General features: G+C 40.9%; 1 protein-coding gene across 1 annotated transcript in view; it reads left to right on the top strand.

Moving 5' to 3' along the window:
- The window catches only part of LOC104077458 (chromosome unknown open reading frame, human C14orf80), a gene marked incomplete at its 5' end in the record, with an annotated part of 72,732 nt that overhangs the window by 46,372 nt on the left and 7,209 nt on the right, over window positions 1–19,151 (top strand). The window contains 2 exons of the mRNA XM_009578708.1: window positions 1,486–1,572; window positions 4,529–4,741. Coding sequence (XP_009577003.1) covers window positions 1,486–1,572; window positions 4,529–4,741 — 300 coding nt within the window. The remainder of the gene's footprint in view (window positions 1–1,485; window positions 1,573–4,528; window positions 4,742–19,151) is intronic.

Genomic DNA, 19,151 nt, shown 5'->3' with positions numbered 1-19,151 from the left:
CTGGGTTTTATTGCCAGCATCAGATCCCATAATGTAAGCCGTTTGTGCTGTAGACATACCTATGAAAAAAAGGAGAAGAGAAAAAAGGAGACAGAAACCCATTCTGCCACCTTTCATATACCAGCTGAGCTTGAAACTAGTAGAGTCATTCAGCGTAATGCCAAGTGTCAATTGTGCGAACAAATGTGTAATAATTGTATTTTGGATCCAGCAGTGTTTTACAGCAAACTGCTCATAATTTCCAGCAGTTACTCTTGCAAAGTGCGTTCCTTTCTTTATCTTCAAGTTTTATCTGCAGAATAAAATTGCAAAGTTGACTCATGCTTTGCAGTTACTTAAATTATATGTCGTGTAGTAAGTAACTAAACCCAACAAAGCTAGCAGAAGACAGTTGTCTCTTCGAGACTGTATACTGTTTGTGTGTCATCTTAAAAAGTTGCCTTTGGTGTCAGATTGGTGTTAAAATTGTTCATTTCAAACATATGGCCAGTACTGAAATTGTTAAAGCTGGTAAGCTCTGATTTATACCTCATTTGTCAATCTATCATTCTTTCCAAGAACTTTTGTTCTACTGATATATAAATATTTAGTCTTGGAATGTCTCTTTCTCCATACATGTGTGTGCATACATTTGTGTTATGTATATATTTATGAAAAATTTATAATTCGTACAGCTAGAACACAACCTCTCTCCTTACAAGTGCTCTCAGGTAAAGGGAGAGATTCCTCATGCAGCAGATCACACAATTTATAAGATATGTAACATTTTTAGAGGGAGTTCTTCCATGCTATTTTGGAGCATCAGAGATCATCTCAGTTTGAGTGATCTGAATAAGGAATGAAAGGTTTTGGGGGAGGAGGCAGAGAGGACTGGAGATACTGGAGTTCTGAGTTTTCTGCAGATGTGGGAGCGGCATGGGAAGGAGATACATTGGCCTAGTAGAGGTACCTGTATATTGCAGTTGGGGTCATTACTATTGAATATGAGAAGACCCAGTCAAAGACCAACTGTGTAAGTTTTAGCTAAGAGAAGGCTTACGTGGCCTGGAAGAGAAGACGGTGTTTAGACCTTATAGCCTTGATAAATGTGAGTGAATGGATAGATGAAAAAAATACTCTTGGAGACACATAGCTCATTTTGGTAGTCAAGAAGCATAGAAGATTTGAAGACGGTCATGCATCTAGGCCTTAATATATCAGAATTATGGCTCTTTGATCCCTCAAAACAATATGGAAACTCACATTTATGTATGTAAAAGCTGAGGGTGTTTGTACATTTGGGGTGAGGAATAAATCAGTGATGCTTGGAAAAGTGTTTCACATCATGTTTCCACAGCTGGTTTTACAATGTTCTTGTAAAGTAACCCAGTGTTGTCCCGTATACTACCGACACTCTTTTTGTAATTTAGACCAAACACACATTTCATTTAGTTCACAAGTGACCAGTGTTACCTGATTTTCTTTCCTTTGTCTCCTTTCCTCTAGCTGTTGCAGCTTCTGGAGTCTGAAACCATGCAACTGGAAGCCTTTCTGGAGTGGAAGCAACTGGAACCAGTTTATTGGCAGTGGATGGTAATGAATCAAACTAATTTCAAAGGGTGCAGCTTTCTTGACTCTAACAAATAGCTTACCACTTTCGAAGGCCCCTTCCCACAAAAATAAATGCTGCAAACCAACTGTTCAACAGCACTTGAGAAGAAGGGAAAAAAGCCTTTGGTAAAGTAAGGAGTGTTTTCTTAGTTCTCCTTCATCCCTCTTTTTCTTGAGTAAGACTCATCCAGCTAAGCTGAGGAATTGCAGGGCAGAGTGGCAGAATTTCATACAGTTAACACAAATGAAAATGTCTGATCTTCATCTCTTTAATGTTTTTTAAATGTAGCAATCGTACATTTTGTTAAAATTAAATGGCTTTTCAGAAGAGGGCCTCTAAGCTTTATTGCAGACTCGAGAACAACTAAATTTGCAAGCAGCTGATATTGAAAACTACTTCATTTTTCCCAGCCAAATAATGTGTTGAAATTGCCGATTTCCCCTTGAACTGTGTTGAATGATCATAAGAAAATCAATAAGCCTTTCTTTGTGCATCTTACGATTTCTCAAGTGAGTGTAAACAGTACCATCCATCTCACTTCTCTCTACAACTTTTGCCCATTCACACTTGCTGAAAATAATTCTTTAGAGCACCACATTAGCCATATGAGTTTACAAAATTTTGAGAATCAGCGAGCTGATTGTTAATTGCCCATATGCCTTGTTCTACACTAAAAGCAAGGCAAAGGAGTGTAAAATTACCTCACCTGTTTTGAAGAGTACTTCCAATGCAGAGCCATTCAAATTTCCATTAGTTATATAATGGTTTTTGCTTTACATGTCTACCATCTTATAGTTGTTCGGAAAACATCAACACTAGCAGAAGCCTGGCTCCAAATAGGCAAAATGTAACTGCAAGTGTTATAGCATTTCAGTGTATCTACCAAAACCTTTGCCTCTGACATGTTGAATGGTGTGAGGAGTATTGTGAGTGTTAGTAGGCTTCCTGGAGTTAAGTCCTAAATAAATACTTGCAAAAAACCTGACCAGCATATCTTTTTAAATTATTCAACAGGCTGGATGGCGCATTTGCCTTTTTCTTTTGTTTTGCTAATGATGGTGGTTGTTCCTGGATGCTGTAGGATGTATAGGGAATGAGATGTGCTTTGAGGATACAGTAGTTTTCTCTTTCCACTTAACCTGTGTTTTGCATTGCTGATCTGATGGATGGGATGATTCTTGCATAGCTACTGCCAGGTCTTCCTGAGGGTTGTGGGCAGGAGCATGACAGAGCATGGCATAACTAAGCAACTGCCGTGACTGCAGTAATGTTACTTTAAAATTCATTTAATGAATTTCAAATTAAAAACAAACGAACAAACAACAAAACCCCAACAAAACCAGAAAGGCTTTGTTTTATTTCCATGCAGTTTGTTAGCCTGTTGGTGCCCAGAACATGTCTGCGTTGTCATGAGTTGGGCCTTTGGTCAGCATGAGCTGCTGGCCTCAGCGCTGCTTTGTGCCAATTTGCAATGCTGATGCTTGCTGAGAAAGGAGGTTTTGTAGGATGTCTTTTGCCATTCTCAGCTATCTTACAATGTTTTTTCTTGTATAAGCCTAAAGATCTCTTGCAGTGAATTAAGCCAGAGTTTTTAACCTACCTGCAGAAAAGAGAGAGAAATGCGGGGTGGGGGGGAGCGGAAATTCCCATCCTCTTTATAGCAATCTTTTGTATAAGTGAAGGCTGTTAGCGTGTCACTGCCTTCCCAGTCCCTATTGCTAGGCTAAACAAAATTGGTTCTCTTAATGTCTCCTTGTAGGCCATTCCTTCAAACTTCTGATGGTTGTTGCTACTCTCATATGGGACTTTCCTTCCCATTTATCTGTGTTTTAACTTCAGGTGCCTCACCCCTTCGTCAGTGTTACAGTCAGCGCTCTTCTATCACAGAGACTTGTGTTTATACTTTCTAAAATGGTACTTGACTTTAACAGTATGACATTGGTGACTTCTGGTTTTCTGACATCTCTTCCAGCAGTGTTGCTGCTGAGCCAGTAATTATGCATTTGGTTTTCCCTTGCCATGTGTAGATCATGCTGCTCAACTGCTGAATTTCTTCTCACTGATTTCATATTACTTCTCCAATTTCTAAAGATAATTTTGAATGCAAATTATGTCCTTAAAAGAGATTGTAACCTCTCCTATTTAATGTCTTCTTGATAACAATATGGAAATAAATATTTAATACTCTTCGAGTGAGGAGGCTTGGGTCCTTTAGTTATGCTCTGCTACCCTGGCTTGAAAACTGTGTGTTTCTACGTAATCCGTGCACCACGGTGTATAGGTACATGCATTTCAATGACTCTGAAATTATTTGGTGTTTTTTTGAGTATTTCAAATAATGGTTGCTATCTCTGAAGGCAGACTTAATTGTAGAACCAGCTAGGTGGTCATGGTCAAGCAGAGCTGACAGAGCTCCTGAACTAGCCTGGAGCGGGGATCTCTTGGGGTTCCTCAACTTGTAGAGTTTTACAGGGGCACAACTGATCCGTGGGTGTTACAACTTATTGTGCCATATAGCAGATGGCGCTCTCCTGAACAGTGTAAGCATGTATCTCCATCCTGGTCATCACTTGGTTACAAAAAGCCATGGAAGTGCATCCAACCTCAGAGCTTGAGGGGAAGGCGCCTATCTAGAGCTTCAGCAGTACTGGTGATCTCTGTCCCATGAGTGTTACTTTATGCTTTAGTGCAGTGGAGAGTAGCTCACAGTATGCAGTGCTTTCTAAAATAAGCTAGGTTAACAATGTAAGTTTTCTGTTAACTTATAAATATGTTATAGTGAACAGAAGAGGTTATCTCTTAAAATAACTCTGAAATTGTGGAGCAACTGTATACTGAGATGGCAGTGAATTCCTAGTTATGAATTACCAGGAAGATGTGACGGGGGAAACCATTTTAGCTCCTGCTGGAAAGTAACTTGTATTGTTTTTCCTTTAGGAAACTGTGTTAGATAATATGGCTGAAGAAGGAAACATCTGCGAGTCCCAGGACACTCATGTGGAGAAAAGTGGGCTGCCAAAGGCGACCTCATGCTGCCCCTGGGCTGACAGTCTGACTGGGCAAATTGACAGATTATCCAGAGACCTAATGACTCTCCGTGACCAACTGCATGAGCTTGTAACTCACCGAAAGGCTGCGTGGTGTGAGAAGGTAAGGTTTTGGGTGGCATTATTGATCATTAGTGACTTTTAAGATCCTTTATTTTTCAGCTGTCTTGCCACGGCCCATCCTAAGGCAGCCTCCCAGTTGCTGCTCTGTGTCAACCTTGCTGCAATCTCAATGTCAGATCTACAGCTACTTGTCTGTTTATGCCCACAGCATGCCAGGTGCTCTTTCAAACACAAAGTAGGCATCTGTCCCGGAGAGGCAGCATGCTGAAAGAAAACAAGTGTTCTTTTGAAAGGGAAGGCATCAAAGGATAGGGGTTACAGAGGAGAGAAAAGAAGAGGAGGAAATCATGGCAGTCCCCAGAGGGGATAGAGGCAGCGGGTTGAAAGAATCAGTAATGGTTATAGTGAGAAAAATAAAGATAGGTATTTGCAGGGAAAGGAGGGTGGGAGAGGCCAGAGCTTGTCATCTTTCACTGAGTTACTAGTCTTTGAAATGTCTGATGAGGGAAGGAATAAGAAGGATTTGAAACCTGTGAAGTGAGAGAAGGGACTAAGCACAAGATTTGGTGAAAGAACAGACTGGCTGTGGGAGGCTGGCTGTGGAGGAGAGCTGGTGATACGAAGGAAGTGTACATGGTATGCACTGACATAGGGATGGGGAGACACTGGGAAGTACCCAGAGGGGGCGGTGGGGCATAAATAAAGGAGCTGTTAATGTAAATGTAGAAGGTGAATCTGAATGTTAATATGCTGGCACAAGGAGAAGATATGATGAAGATGCAGGCATAAAAGCTAGTAATTTTTTTCAGGCATGAAGAGGAAAGAAGTATACCAGAGAATCTATGAAATCTGTGGATAGAGAAAAAGTGAAAGAAACAGTTGGGACACATAGAGCAGTAACAAAAATGCTGTATCACTGTTCTGTGTCTGTGTCAACTAAGGAGAGAGTTTTTTGTGTTTGTGTGTCGTTGTGTTTGTGTGTCGTTGTGTTTGTGTGTCGTTGTGTTTGTGTGTCATTTTTTTTTTTTTTTGATTGTAAGTGTTGGTAGACAGGGTTATAGCTCAGCTTATAAAATGAAAAGTGGCAGATTGTCAGATCAAGAGGTATTTGCCCGAGAGTTCAAAAAGGTCTGGCATGGAAAAAGTGTGTGGAGAGCTGATCACTCTCTCTTCCACTGTGAAGATAAGGAACTAGTTAGGATCAGTTGGATAGAGACAGGCACAAGGAGCTGCTGCTTCACAGAGAGTATGGAGCATCTTCCCACAGGGCACTGTGGATATAAGCAGTGTACATGGATTCAAAATCTGTTAGACACATTCTTGGAAGCAGAAATCCTTGGAAGCAGAAATCCATCAAAGACTATTAAATATACAGATATGAATTACAAGCTTTAAGCAGTTGCAGGAGTACAAATCATTGCAGGCTGAGGGAATATTCTGAGGAAGTATCTCCATATATTTGCCTTTGTCTTACAGTCTTCTCTAGGCACTTGCCGTCGATCACTGTCATTGATGGACTAGGCAGGTCTCTAGCATCATCAGATTTGGTTGATCTTATGGCAAAACAGACGTGACTGTTGCAGGACAACTCAGACCTTGAATTCTAAAAATAAAATTTCCAATGCATGATTTTCAAAGCAAGATATGCTCTGACTCCTCTTATATATAACAATATATATACAATATATAATAGTAACTGGTCTTACTATTAAATACTGAGGCAAAAAAGGCATTAAGTACCGCCTTAATGCCTTAGGCATTAAGGACTTAGGCGGTAAAGCATTAGATGGTAAAGACTGAGGAAAGGCATTTTTCCTCATCCTTTGTCACTATGTTTCCCCCCACATCCAATAAAGGATGGAGATTCTCCTTAGCCCTCCTTTTGTTGCTAATGTATTTATAGAAACATTTTTAATTGTCTTTTACAGCAGTAGCCAGATTAAGTTCTAGCTGGGCTTTGGCCCTTCTACTTTTCTCCCTGCATAACCTCACGGCATCTTTGTAGTCCTCCTGAGTTGCCTGCCTCTTCTTCCAAAGCTCATAAACTCTCCTTTTTTTTCCTGGTTTTTTATGTTAAATATTATATAATAATCACACTGAAGTATTTTTATGCTTAAATTTGGAAATGAAGTCCAAAAAGATTAACTGATGAATTCGTCATTGTACTTTGAAATATTCAAATTGGATTTGAATGACGGTTGATCAAGTTCCAGTGTTTCTGAGACTCCGTGAATGTCATGTGAGTTTATGACTGTGGGAAACAAATGGAGTGCATCTCCATTTGTTAAAAGTGTATTGTTAAAAGGGTGGTTTATCACAAGTGCCTCCTCTCTACATGCCTTGGAACAGAACTGTTTGTAATGCTACACGACAGCATTTTTTGGAATACTGGGGGTCAGATGACTCTCCATCAATCCTGTTTATATCAACCCTTCCTTTGAATAGTGTTGCTGCTTGTGTGATGCTTTCTGCCTGTAGTCTGTCTTTTTTCCACACAGTCAGGATGCTTGCTGAATGCAGGCTCCTCTATCAATTGTATGTTTCTGCCCCCTTCAGTCTTTTCTCTGGAGAAATAAGCTTATCAAATCTTTCCTTCTATATTTTTTTTTTTAGTCAAACAAAGAGACGATATAGCGGTAGCTAAAGTGGTCATTATCTCTAACTTTGTATCTTGTGATACTCAGACATCTGGAAATTATCTTGGCCCTCACAAGCATCCCCGGCTGAGGGACAGTACAGTTTATTATAGCTCTTGTGCCCATTACCTTGTACTTCACGAAAAATGTGATAATCCACAGAGTAATTATGTCTGTTGTTACCAGTAGGCCTGATGTCTGTGCCAGGCAACTGAGTAGAAACTGTTCTGAAGAAAAGAATTGAGGGCACATGATGAAACGTGATATACTGGGGAAGAGACAGCACAGTTTTTGCAGAGAGGAATCATGAATCTAAAATCTGTTGGAGCTCTTTGAAGGGACCAGTGAGCGTGTGGGCAAGGGAGGTTGGATTGACGTTGTTTAATTGCATTTACAAATGGCATTTGATAAAGTCCCTGAAAAGATTCTCAACAAAAATAAACTGCCCGCATGGCTGTCTTTCCTCTTACCCTTGCGCAAAGAGCAGAGCAGGAAGCGGAGCGGAGGGGGCTGCGATGGGCTTGCGGAGGCGGTCACCAGTGGAGCCGCACGGGCCCCTGCTGCTCCGCCTGTGTATAACTGCGCTGGGAAAGGAGGCGGGTAGCGAGGTGCCCAGGTTGAGATGAGACTAAATCCCTGAGAGTACATGCGAAGGACAACAGCGAAGGGTTGTTCAGGGCCCTTGTACTGAGTAGTGAAGTGGTAAAATGTCAGGTAAAATTGGATGGAGATAAATCTAACACAACGCATCTGAAGGGAGAATCATAATTTTACATGTGTTTTTTCTGTCACGAGAATGAGCTCTCAGGTTTATAACGATAGTTCTGTGGCAATATCAGTGGTCGAAAATCCTAAGATTGCTAGGAAAGCAGAAGAAAGCAAAACTCAAAATGTTCCTGGAATGCTGTGTGCAGTTCTCGTTCCAGTCCTAACTCAAAAAAAAGATGTGGTTGAGCTGAAAAGCACAGGTAGGGGAAGCGACGATGATCCAAGTTGTGAAAGTGTTTCTCTGCAAGGGAAATTTACCTAGGTTAGGGCTCCTTGCACTAGAAGAGGAGAGAATGAAGAGGGGTATTGCACTGGAGCAGGAGCAAATATTTTTTACTGTTCTTCTGATGCTCCTTGTTTCTCACGATGGGTGAACCTAGAGGGAATTACCGGACAAATTAATGAAGGAAAAAATCATTGTTAAGCAAGAAATATGGAAAGTATTCTCTGGTCAGGAAAGTCCTTCAGCCGCAAACTACTGGAGTTTAGGAAGTTGTATTTTCAAGTGAGGTATTGTTCCATACTTGTCTAGTCCTAAACTTATTCCCTAGCTATTTGCTATTGAAGACTATTGGGACAGTGCTAGGTTAGGTGGAGCTTTGATACAAGGTACAGTTGCTTTTTCTTTACATCCAGTTTTGAGCATCACAATTCAGGAGAGAAATTAGGGAGAGTCCAGAAGAGAAAAATGAAAATCATCCTAAGTCTGGAACGTAAGATCTTTGAAGGCCTTTATGTTAAAAAAGGAAATACTAAGGTGAGGTATATGATTCTTTGAATATGAACAATTTTTCTGTGGAGGAAAGATTTTTATTTTTATTTTTTCCCCATGATCTCAGTGAATGGGACAACAATGTGTGTAAATCGCAACACAGAGATTCTAATTAGATACTAAAGAAAAAAATTCCTAATGCCCAGGGCAGAGAAACATTGGAGTAGTTTGTCTGGTGAGCTGTGAAGTCTCCGTTCTTGGACCACGCACAAACCAGGTTATGCAAATACCTGTCAGGGATGGCTGAAGAGGACTTGGACCTGCTCTAAGACTGTGGATTGGGCTTGAAAACCTGTTGAAGTCTCCTTCACTTATGCAAGCCTGTGATTGATTGTTTTATGTATTTTGTACTATGTAGAGGTATTTCAGGTGTGTTAAAGTCATCGCTACACCACAGTGTCTGGTTTGCACCACGAAACACAGCTGCTTATTACTCAGGATCTGGTTTTAGCGGCAATATGTCTATTTGCTGCAAGTTTGATCATTTGCATGCTGTGATTCTGGTAGTTAAAACTATTGATCTTAAATCTTTTAAAATTACGGAATTTATTTTCCTTATTTTCTTTTGTTTCATTCTTTGTTTGTTTCCTTATTTTCTTTTGTTTGTTTCTGCCTGCCCCCAGTTCTTTCTTTGGTTATGTGCTTGGAATGACCCTGAAACCATTTCCCCTTTCAGGGACATTCACTAGAAGACATCTGAATGTTGCCATGAGATTTGGGCGATTTGTGAAACCCTGATTAATATGAGATTTAACTGATACCCATCTCTAGGCAGCAATGTGTTCAGTATCTTGGAGGAGAAAAGGCATATGACAGAGGTGTGATCTGAATACGGGGCTTTCTTATCGTTAGCTTTGTTCTTTTCCATGCAGTACTGGGCAAATAATCGTCATTTCTTTGGTGACATTTTGGGGATTTGTAAATGATCAAAAAGTTGAGTGAAATGGTTAAGCTTTAAAAATGTTTCTCTTCTTAGAAACAAACTTAACTGTAAAAGATGAAATCTCCTAATTCCAGAAGAGAACTTGTTTGTTTGCTTTTTCCTTTCTGAATATTTCATGTTATCTACTCCTCTGTTTGAGAGGGGGATTTGATTTCAGTCTGTGTTAAACATTCGGCATCCACAAGCTGGAATGCAGAGTATTTGACTCCAAATGGTGATCATTTCAGTTCCAACCACATAAATGCTCACACCATACTGAGCTTTTGTTGAAACTTGGGATATTGTATCTTGGGATCCTCTGTGTTCACTAGCAGTTAAAAGCAAGCCAGACTCCTTTGAGATGGCAATATGATGGGATGGAACTTGCTCATGCATATGCCTCTGAAGTGTGGCCTGGAAAGACTTAGACCCATTAATCTGAGCTTGAACATGCTCCCTCCACACCAGAGTCCTCTCCAGAAATACTGGTGGCTGTACTTGCCTGCTTGACTCACACTGTGCCTGAGTACCCAGAGTTGAGACTTAAGAGGCTGTAACCCCTGGCCTGTGTCAGTCTTCCTTAATGAAGCACACTGAAACCTGCATTTTGTCTTTGTTTCTGTATTTTTCTCCTGATCGGTCACCTCCAATTCAGTAACCCCTTACCTTCCCAAACTGTTGCACCTGCAGCCTTGATAGGGATGGGAGGATGCAGGGCTGCCCGTTTCGGAAGAAATACCCTTTGGATTCATAGAGTGTTGGGGAGAAGCTGCATGGGAGAGGGATGTTTTGTTTGCGTTGCTGGGGAGAGGGGAGGTTCTGTATTTTTCTCCTGATCGGTCACCTCCAATTCAGTAACCCCTTACCTTCCCAAACTGTTGCACCTGCAGCCTTGATAGGGATGGGAGGATGCAGGGCTGCCCGTTTCGGAAGAAATACCCTTTGGATTCATAGAGTGTTGGGGAGAAGCTGCATGGGAGAGGGATGTTTTGTTTGCGTTGCTGGGGAGAGGGGAGGTGCCGGGGGGGTCCGTATGACCTGGGACACTCCATCAAGTGGGGATGGCAGGGGCTGAAACGCAGAGAGGCTTTCGCTCCATCCCAAGAGTCCTGTGATTCACTGAAACTTTTTGCCACCGCCAGCTCATGACAGCACACTGCTGGAGACCTTGTAAATTCTATTAAAAAGAAATTTTTTTTTAAGGATCTTACATTTATAAAAGACTGAATGGTTTTTGATGCACTTTGATTTAAGGCTTCGCTATCTGAAGTAGGGAAGCAGCTCCAGAGGCTATGCTGAAACATAGTCCTACATACTTCTGGTTTTGCTTGGGGTTTTTTGTTTTTCTTACCGAGATTGAGTTGAATTTTATCTACTCAAAACAAGTGCACTTCCAAAGTTTTTCTGTAAGCCTTGTAGTGAATTGGAGGGGGGGATGAGGAGCTGTGGGTACTCTACTAGCCACTGCCAGTGCTTGGTGGCTGTGCTGTGTGTGCGACTAACCTGCATGAAAATAAAGGCACGTGCAGTGCGTCTATGTGGGTGGGGGAAATATAAAGGTTCGTTATTTTCTCCGCCATGTGAATGGCGAGGGGCGACAGGGAGGATTGGACTGGCTCCTGGTGTGCCGCATTCCCTTTTCCACCAGTGCAGGGCTGGCTTGGGTTTCTGCTGCCTTAAACCTGGGACTTGTGGCAAAGGGACAGCTGAATTCTCGCTGGAGAACTCTCTGAAGGCTTGTCAAAAGCTCTTTTTTTTTTAAAGCAAACTGTTCACATTGCATCTTTGCTATTTCTGCTGTTTATTCTAGTTCTCTGGTTCATATTCTCTAGTTCATATTCTGCTAATATGAAATGTTAGTGTAGCGAGTAGTTAATTACCCAGGCTGTCTGGGGTGCAGGAAGTGGAGGAGTGGTAGGGAATGGTTCAGTGCCAGAGTATTTCCTCAGTCAGCACATTCCCTTCCCCTGCCCCTTCCTCGGTCCCAGAGTGCTTCTGTGTTCCACTTTGTTTTTGCAAACCTCCATCTGGAGTACTGAGCAGCTGTCAGTGGAGCTCTTCTTGCAAAAAGAGATTGAAGAACTAGCGAGGCCACAAGAGCAGCTTTTGGAAATGCATGGTTGGCTGGGCCCAGATGCCTGGGTAGGGGGAGGAAACCCAGAGAGATCAACAGAAACATCCATCAAAGGGAGCAATGGAGGACATGGACAGGAGGATGGCAAGGAGGGACAAGGCTAATGGCTTTTATGTGTAGTTCTTACTTAGTTAAATGTAGGATTAAATTTGCTGCTGATGAAATTGCCATGGTATTAGCAGATTTAGGTTATTAGAAAGCATGGATCTGCTGTAAACGGTAGGAGGTAAGATCCCAATGTCTGTATTCACTTTTTGCTCATGTATTTTCTTGCATTGGTTTATTTGTCAATATTCCTAGCAGGAGATCTGAGGCTGCTTGCTTCTGGTAAGTGCCCGTGGAGACTGTGGTGGAGATCCAAGTGATTGTTCTTGGAGGGCAGTGTGCTCTCGCTTGTGTTGGAAGGAGGAAAGAAGCCATCTCTGTGCATCGGTTCTCCTCTTAACAGCAGGATCTAACATTTGTGTTGGACCTGAAGCCCCTAGTTAGCCTGATTTAAGGCTGGCATGCATGTGGAAAGTTACTGCAGATGGGCAGAGCTGGGGAATTTTGAAAGAATCTTGCTTGCTTCTGAGAACTCTATGCAGGTTGGCCAGACTTGAATAGTCAATGTTAAGCTTGTAGCATACAAAGAGATGAAGAAGATAAGTATTTATTCTTCGTTTGCAGATGCAACTTGCTGTGCAGATTGCTGAATGAGTGCTGAACTGTGTGAGAGACAGAGAGGCTCTATGTACCAGTTGCTAAATCAGCAAACCGATTTAAAACATGCACAAAAACTGTAACTGAAAATAAATTACCCAGCCTGACATTTTTCATGGGGCTTATGTATTCTAAAAGACTCCAGCTCCTTAGGGAAGAGAGAAACATTAAAAACTTGAGTGCTGTCTCCTATTTGTGTGCAGAACTCTGGGCTTTGAAGTAAGCGTGGGTGAAAGTTTTTCTTGCTTCCCAAAAGATGCTGTTTTCCCTTCCTTTGCCAAAATGCAGAACGTTTGCTCAGGTGACAGGATCAGTTAACATATAATCAATAACCAGTGTTAATATTTTACTCGCATTATTTGCCAAGATACTGGATACCGACCAAGGCAATGAAACGTAGTAAATGCGGCTGAAGAATTATACTCCAATAAATTTTAGATGAGCTTTATTTAACAATAAACTGTAAAAAAAAAAAACCACCATTCCAATGAGAATGTGTTTTGTAGCCACTGTAAATGTTTTAGTGCATTTTTAAGAAATAAGTGTAGTACTTATGTTCTCACAGTTAAAACACAATAAAACATGGACGAAGACTAGGAACGCCTGTAGGGCTCAGGTGCACAAGGTATATAAGATCGCAGGTCCAAGCACCACCTTTATCTTTTGAATGTGAAAAGCTTGGAGGCTGATGGGTGGGATTTGAGGTACCTGTGACCACAAGGTTGCTGGATTTCAACACTCTCTTGCAAGTGGTGAGCCACTGCAGCAAATGTCCTCCACAAGGGCAGTATCTTAAGGACATAGCTAATTCTGGCTGACAGAGGCCATATTAAACACCATAGCCAGTGGCTGTATTTTAGAGCAGCTCTACCTGAAACATTATTAGTCTGTTTTACTGAACCTTTCAGAACGGGTTTTGGGGACAGTAGCTTCCAGGAGGTATCTGCCTTGCTTTACAGCTCCGGGCAGACTGTCAGGATGGGTTCCTCCTCTGCCAGCAGGAGTTACGAGCATTGTCTACTTTGCAGTACTGCTTGGTTTTTAGGTGAGTTGATAGAGGTGCTTTCGGAAGGACTGTTTGCATTCATGCATTCAAAGCTTAACTTTAAGTTTCCTTTTTTCTTAAAACCTTGGCCTTGTTCTCTCAGTTGTCTGCCCTGAGGGTACTTGATCATAAGAGAAAAAAGTATCCAGCTCCTTTCTGAGTCTTTGTCCCTTGTGCTTGTGGAAGAGCTGACGTAAAAGTAAATCTGTAATTTAATATTGTCACATCTCTTCTTCCTAGCCAGAAATGCATCTAAATAAAGCTTTAGTACACTTCTGAGCTCAGAACTCACTACTTTTAACTCTTCATCTTATCGGCTCTCTCAAAATCGTGAGAGCTGTTTGATTTCTCTTTGCAGGTTAGCTGTAGGATTCGGCCTTTGACTGATGCAAAAGTCACGATGGCCATTCAAGCAGCTTCGCATCCACCTACAGCTGCTACTTACCATCAAAACCGTGAGCTAATAAAAGAAACTGCATTTTCAGACTAGTGGCTTTAGAAAATGTCTGCTTTTTCACCGGGACTCTGAAAATGTTTTATGTAGACAAATCTCCACCTGGGAGTTAAAGTTCATTTGCCTTATGCCATAGTTGTGGATAGGCTGGGTTGCTGGAGTGACCTTTGCTGCTCTGGATGCACTGCTCCTGCCTCCCCGAAAAGCAGAGAGAAGAGATGGAGGGCTGGGTGCTGGTGGAGGTTCTGCAGCGGTCATGGAAAGCCCCTGGAGGATACAAGGGAGTATTTTCTAACTGAAAACCAAACTGGTTTGGGGGTGAAGAAGCTCCCTAAAAGTTGTGGTTTTTTGGTGTTGGTTGGTTGGTTTGTTTTCATTTTCCTTGTAATTTTTGCATAAGACAGACCCTTGTCTGAAAATTTGTATGACTAGGTGGTAATACCTTGCTCTCATCTCTGTATTTTAGGAGTGGTTTGTATAAACATTCATTTTTTTGGCTGTATATATAGGGACTACATTGCTTGAATTTATTTCACATCCTGTTCTCCCAAAGCAGGATCATATAGAGAAGTGCAAGTCACAAGCAGCACTCTGTTTCTGAAGTGGCTACTTTCATGTTGCACAGTGATAAAGCTCTGCTTAAAACAAAGTGGGGCCCTCCAAGCCTCTGGAAGTCACTTAGATCTGAGATGATATCTCATATCATTAGTGTTTGTCTCTGCTGCCCAAGATAAAAGTTTGGAAGAACAAATTGAAAAATAAGTGAGCAATTTATTATACGAAGCAATACTTGTCTGTTGCCTTCCTTTGTAATTTGTAGTTGTCAGGATCTTTTTCAAAGTAGCACTGCAGCCTTTTTGCAAGCGTCTAAATTACTTACACTGACATATTCTGGTTTTCGTATCATATATTTTCAGTATGTGCCTATTACTACATTAATTTGTGTGATCTTCTAATTGAATTCAAGGATTTTGAAGTCTAGAGATAAAACTGTAGTTAAAAAGAAATGCATTATAAAAAGCCGGGCTGTTAGAATGGAATTCTTTTTTATTGCTGTAAAACGCTAAAAATTTATAATTTGGAGAAGGAAATAGATGTTTATCTCTTACTCCCTGTGGTGCGCATTCAGAATTGTGGCATATGGGACTTTTCACAAGTCTGAACTGTGTCTCCTTGTAGTCGATGGTAAAGAATCTGCAAGTTTGATGCTCCTGCCTGGAGCTGTCCCACCTTCCTGAGAGCAGCGGGAGCGTACCGGGTGGCGGGCTTGCATATCTTCTCGGGAAGTAGCTGAAGAGGTTTAGATGAGTTCCAGGCTCCAGAGCACAGTGATTCTGGCCATCTTCTTGTATGCTCTTGGTGATGCTTCATGTCTGCTCTTTTTGTGCTGGCATCGCTGGCATCCTCTTTAGCTGAACAGAGGTGATGCAGAAATTGCTGATTTCTTTGAAGACTATTTATTATTTTAAGACTTGTCCCTGGCAGGTTCTGCCCACAGAATTGCTGCAATAGAATAATCACATATTTTTGACTCCCGTCTTTTTTTTTTTCTTTTGCTTTTTGTTTTGAATTCAGTTATTCTCCTCAAAAGTTAACCACTGGAAAAGCAAATTACTCCTGCCAAAAACTCAGGAACAGAGAGTTCAGAAAGTATCCATGTAACAGGAAACTTTTTTGTAGCTTTGTGGAAGAGGGATGTATCTCATGAGGCTTTCAGCATAGCTGCCTTTGTTCTGGGCTGTTTGCCTCAGGTATGTCCTTTAGCAATCCAACCCAAAGGCTGTCCTTGAAGCAACTGCCTCTTTGTGCATCTCTTCAAGGATGCAGCGCGTCTCCGTAGGATCCAGGGCAGCTCTGTCGCAGCAGGAGAGCTGGGTGAAGTCCTTACTGTAAGCAAGTCTGCTCACACAGGCTCACTGCACAGCAGTCAGAGAGTTCAGTTGCTTTTAGGCCTAAGAGGATTAATTTCCTTTTTGGTTTGCCTGTGTGATAGATATTTGTAGGCTCAGCAAACATGCAGTGCTTTTATCAGTCGTGTGCTTTTGTGTTTCGTATTGATATTTGGAGGTATACTTTGCATTTTTCTGGTAAAGACCCTGAAAAATCTTAATGTTGTTCTTTTTTCTGTTTTCTTAATCCTATATTCTTTTCCTTTATCTTAAGCTAAACTGACTTTTCTGACTCCTGTCAATGTGGTATTTAGATACATGAGAAAATACAGACCCATTCGATTATCTTAAAAAAACCAAAAAACCAAAAAAACCCCAAACAAAACCAACAAAAATATGTTATCCATTCAGACAAGATCAGGTCGCTCCTCTTTATGAAATTATCTCATTCAAATGCTTTAACTTCTAACTTTCCATTACTGTGCTTCCTCACCAGCTAAAAGCTTTCCATTGGAGAACAGCATGGATATTGTTCTGAAGGCTTACGAAATGCTTTGCAGTATGCAAAGTATGATAAAAGGAAGCACAGAGCAGCAGTGCCCTGCCAGACCATGGTAGCTGTTCTTGTCGGATGCAGCTATGTGCGTTCCTGGTATTAAAACTATATTTTTAGTTTCTCCTCAGATGATTTCTCCCTCAGTTAAAAGATGGCCTTCTATTCCTAGATAAATAGGTACTGTTGCCTCTCTGTGGCTTTCCTGTCATTTTGTTTTGGAATGACAATAGGTGGGCCTGGGAGCTAGCATTTGGATAGTGAATGTCTTGCTTAAAATGCGTAAGATGGAGATGCATACATTCCTCTCTAATTGCAGGAAATTGCAAATCCGGGCAAAATTTGGAATGCAGCTGCTTGTATAATTACATTTTCTGTCAGTTGCTATAGCTCAGCTTTACAACCCTTCTAAAATGTCTTCATAGATTATGGTACCAATAATGCCCCCATTAATATTGGGGGCAATATATTAATATTGGGATCACCCCTTTCATTTATTCACCAGCAATTCCAAAGGCCTAAGATTTTTCCTCTTGCTGAACTAATAACAAGTGTTAGAAATTAGTCATTATACTAAGGTGAAATTTTGCTTTAGCTGTTATAATTACTGTTAAGCCAAAAGAAATTATTTGAGTTTCTTACTGTTGCAGGGGTTTGGGTTTAGTAAGAAATACCCATGCATGTACCTCAAACCAGTTTGATCTGCCTCCAGCATCAGGTTTTGGATATGTGCAAACTTTTCTATTTCATGGCCTTATGAAATAGTAGGTGACGGTAATGGGTCATGGAAAAGTTGTTAGGTTATTGGCAACTAAGCGTTGCTATCTGCTACTGGTCATTAAATGACAGATAAGATACAGATCACAATTCAGAGCTTAATGAAATGTGTTGGCCCCACTTATGCCACCATCACAACTGGAAAATGGTTGAAAGGTTGAAAAGGATTAAAGGAGGGGTAATAATGGAATTATTTGGTCTGTCTTTTTGAGAGGTGAGAAAAGTGTAATTTAACAATGCAAGGTTATAGCTGGATCATGTTCTGCAAGTTCTTAGGCAGAAGTGCAGTTTTGAGGGTATAAGGCTTTAGACGAAAGATGGTATAAGAAGACCCAGTGGCTAAGGCGGAACTCACTGAAAAGGGGCATATTTTTAACCATAAATGTATTTCACTGCTGAGGTAACACAGTGATAGGGTACTTTCTTGATCTGCTGCAGCCTGTGTTTAAAAAACCAAAAGTATATGTTTCTACAAGAGACCCCATAGCTTACCAAAATGTAGTAGAACATTGCAGAAACTAGTAGGTGAGATACTGTAACCTGTGCTTTGTGGTAGTTTAAACTAATCAAACAGTTCATTATGATTTTAAACCCATAAATGAATGAGCATTGGTATTAAATAGGCTATTTCAGAAGAACATCAAGTCTCTTTGTGTACCATCAAGGATCTCACAAGAAGAAAGAAACCTCATTTAGGCAGGACAGTTCAGCTATTAAAATAGAAAATGATGGTTTCCAGGGTTTTAACTGGTTACTCTTCAGTGTGTAGAAATTGCTGCAGAAAATTAAAAACCTTGAAAGCTTACAGCAAAGAAGCTTGATTCAATGAGACAAGTTTTATAGAGCTGAAGTACTAACTCTGTAACTTTCTCAGAGGTTTGAAATTACATTTGGGCAAGTTACTGTAAGATGTGAATTTGAAATTAGAGTAAGGTATTTTTTTATAGTAAAACACCTGCTTACTCAGTGCTGTGGTGTTTCCAGAACAGCTGATTGCAGATATTACTTTTGCTTTAACTTGTGGGTTTTTTTGTATAAGCAGCAAATGCCTTTAGATGTTTTTGTGAAGGGGTTCTGATTTTCTTGGAAGTCACTGTTCAGCAAATGTTTGAACTTCATAGGCTCTGCAGGGTCCTGTCTTCCCCTGCTCCGTAATTTTTGCCAGAAGTAGGAGCTGCAGGATTTGATTTTCCATCACTTATGCATTCACAGCATCCCTTGAAATGGTGCTTTTCTCTGCTTCTCTGAGGCTGAATGGGTCACTGTCTATAGCTAAGAAAGCAGAGCATTTGTCATACACTTAACCATGATTGTTCAAAAAAAAAAAAAGCAAACATTTTTGTTAAAAGAAACTGACCCCCTAGCCAAATTATTATTTATTTATTGTTAAAGAAGTGTAAAGACCTCACTCTACTTACATGTGAAAAAGGTTTTATTTTTATGCCTTTGGGGACACACAAGCCCATAAAACACTTGGGTTATTCATAACTGTTCTGTTCTGTACAGAAAACAGTGACAAAAATGGAGAACAGCAATGTTGGCTTGTTCAGTTCTTGCTATCTCTAATGATGTTTGAGACGAACTCTGCTTGGGCATCTTCTTTCACAGACAGACCATGGTGCATGTTTTTCAGCGCTGCTCTGTGTGCAGCAAGGTGCAGAATGCATATTGTATAGCCAGGAAATTCTTGTATAGGAGCAGAAAGAGGTTGTGAGTGGGAATTGTGGGATCCCTGTGACTATTTTTGTTGTATTCCACTTTTATTTAATACTTACAGATCTTTTTGCTATGTTTATAG

This window comes from Fulmarus glacialis, unplaced genomic scaffold, assembly GCF_000690835.1.
Source record: "Fulmarus glacialis isolate BGI_N327 unplaced genomic scaffold, ASM69083v1 scaffold6975, whole genome shotgun sequence".
Lineage (NCBI taxonomy): Eukaryota > Metazoa > Chordata > Aves > Procellariiformes > Procellariidae > Fulmarus > Fulmarus glacialis.
This window is presented reverse-complemented; position numbering and strand designations above follow the sequence as displayed.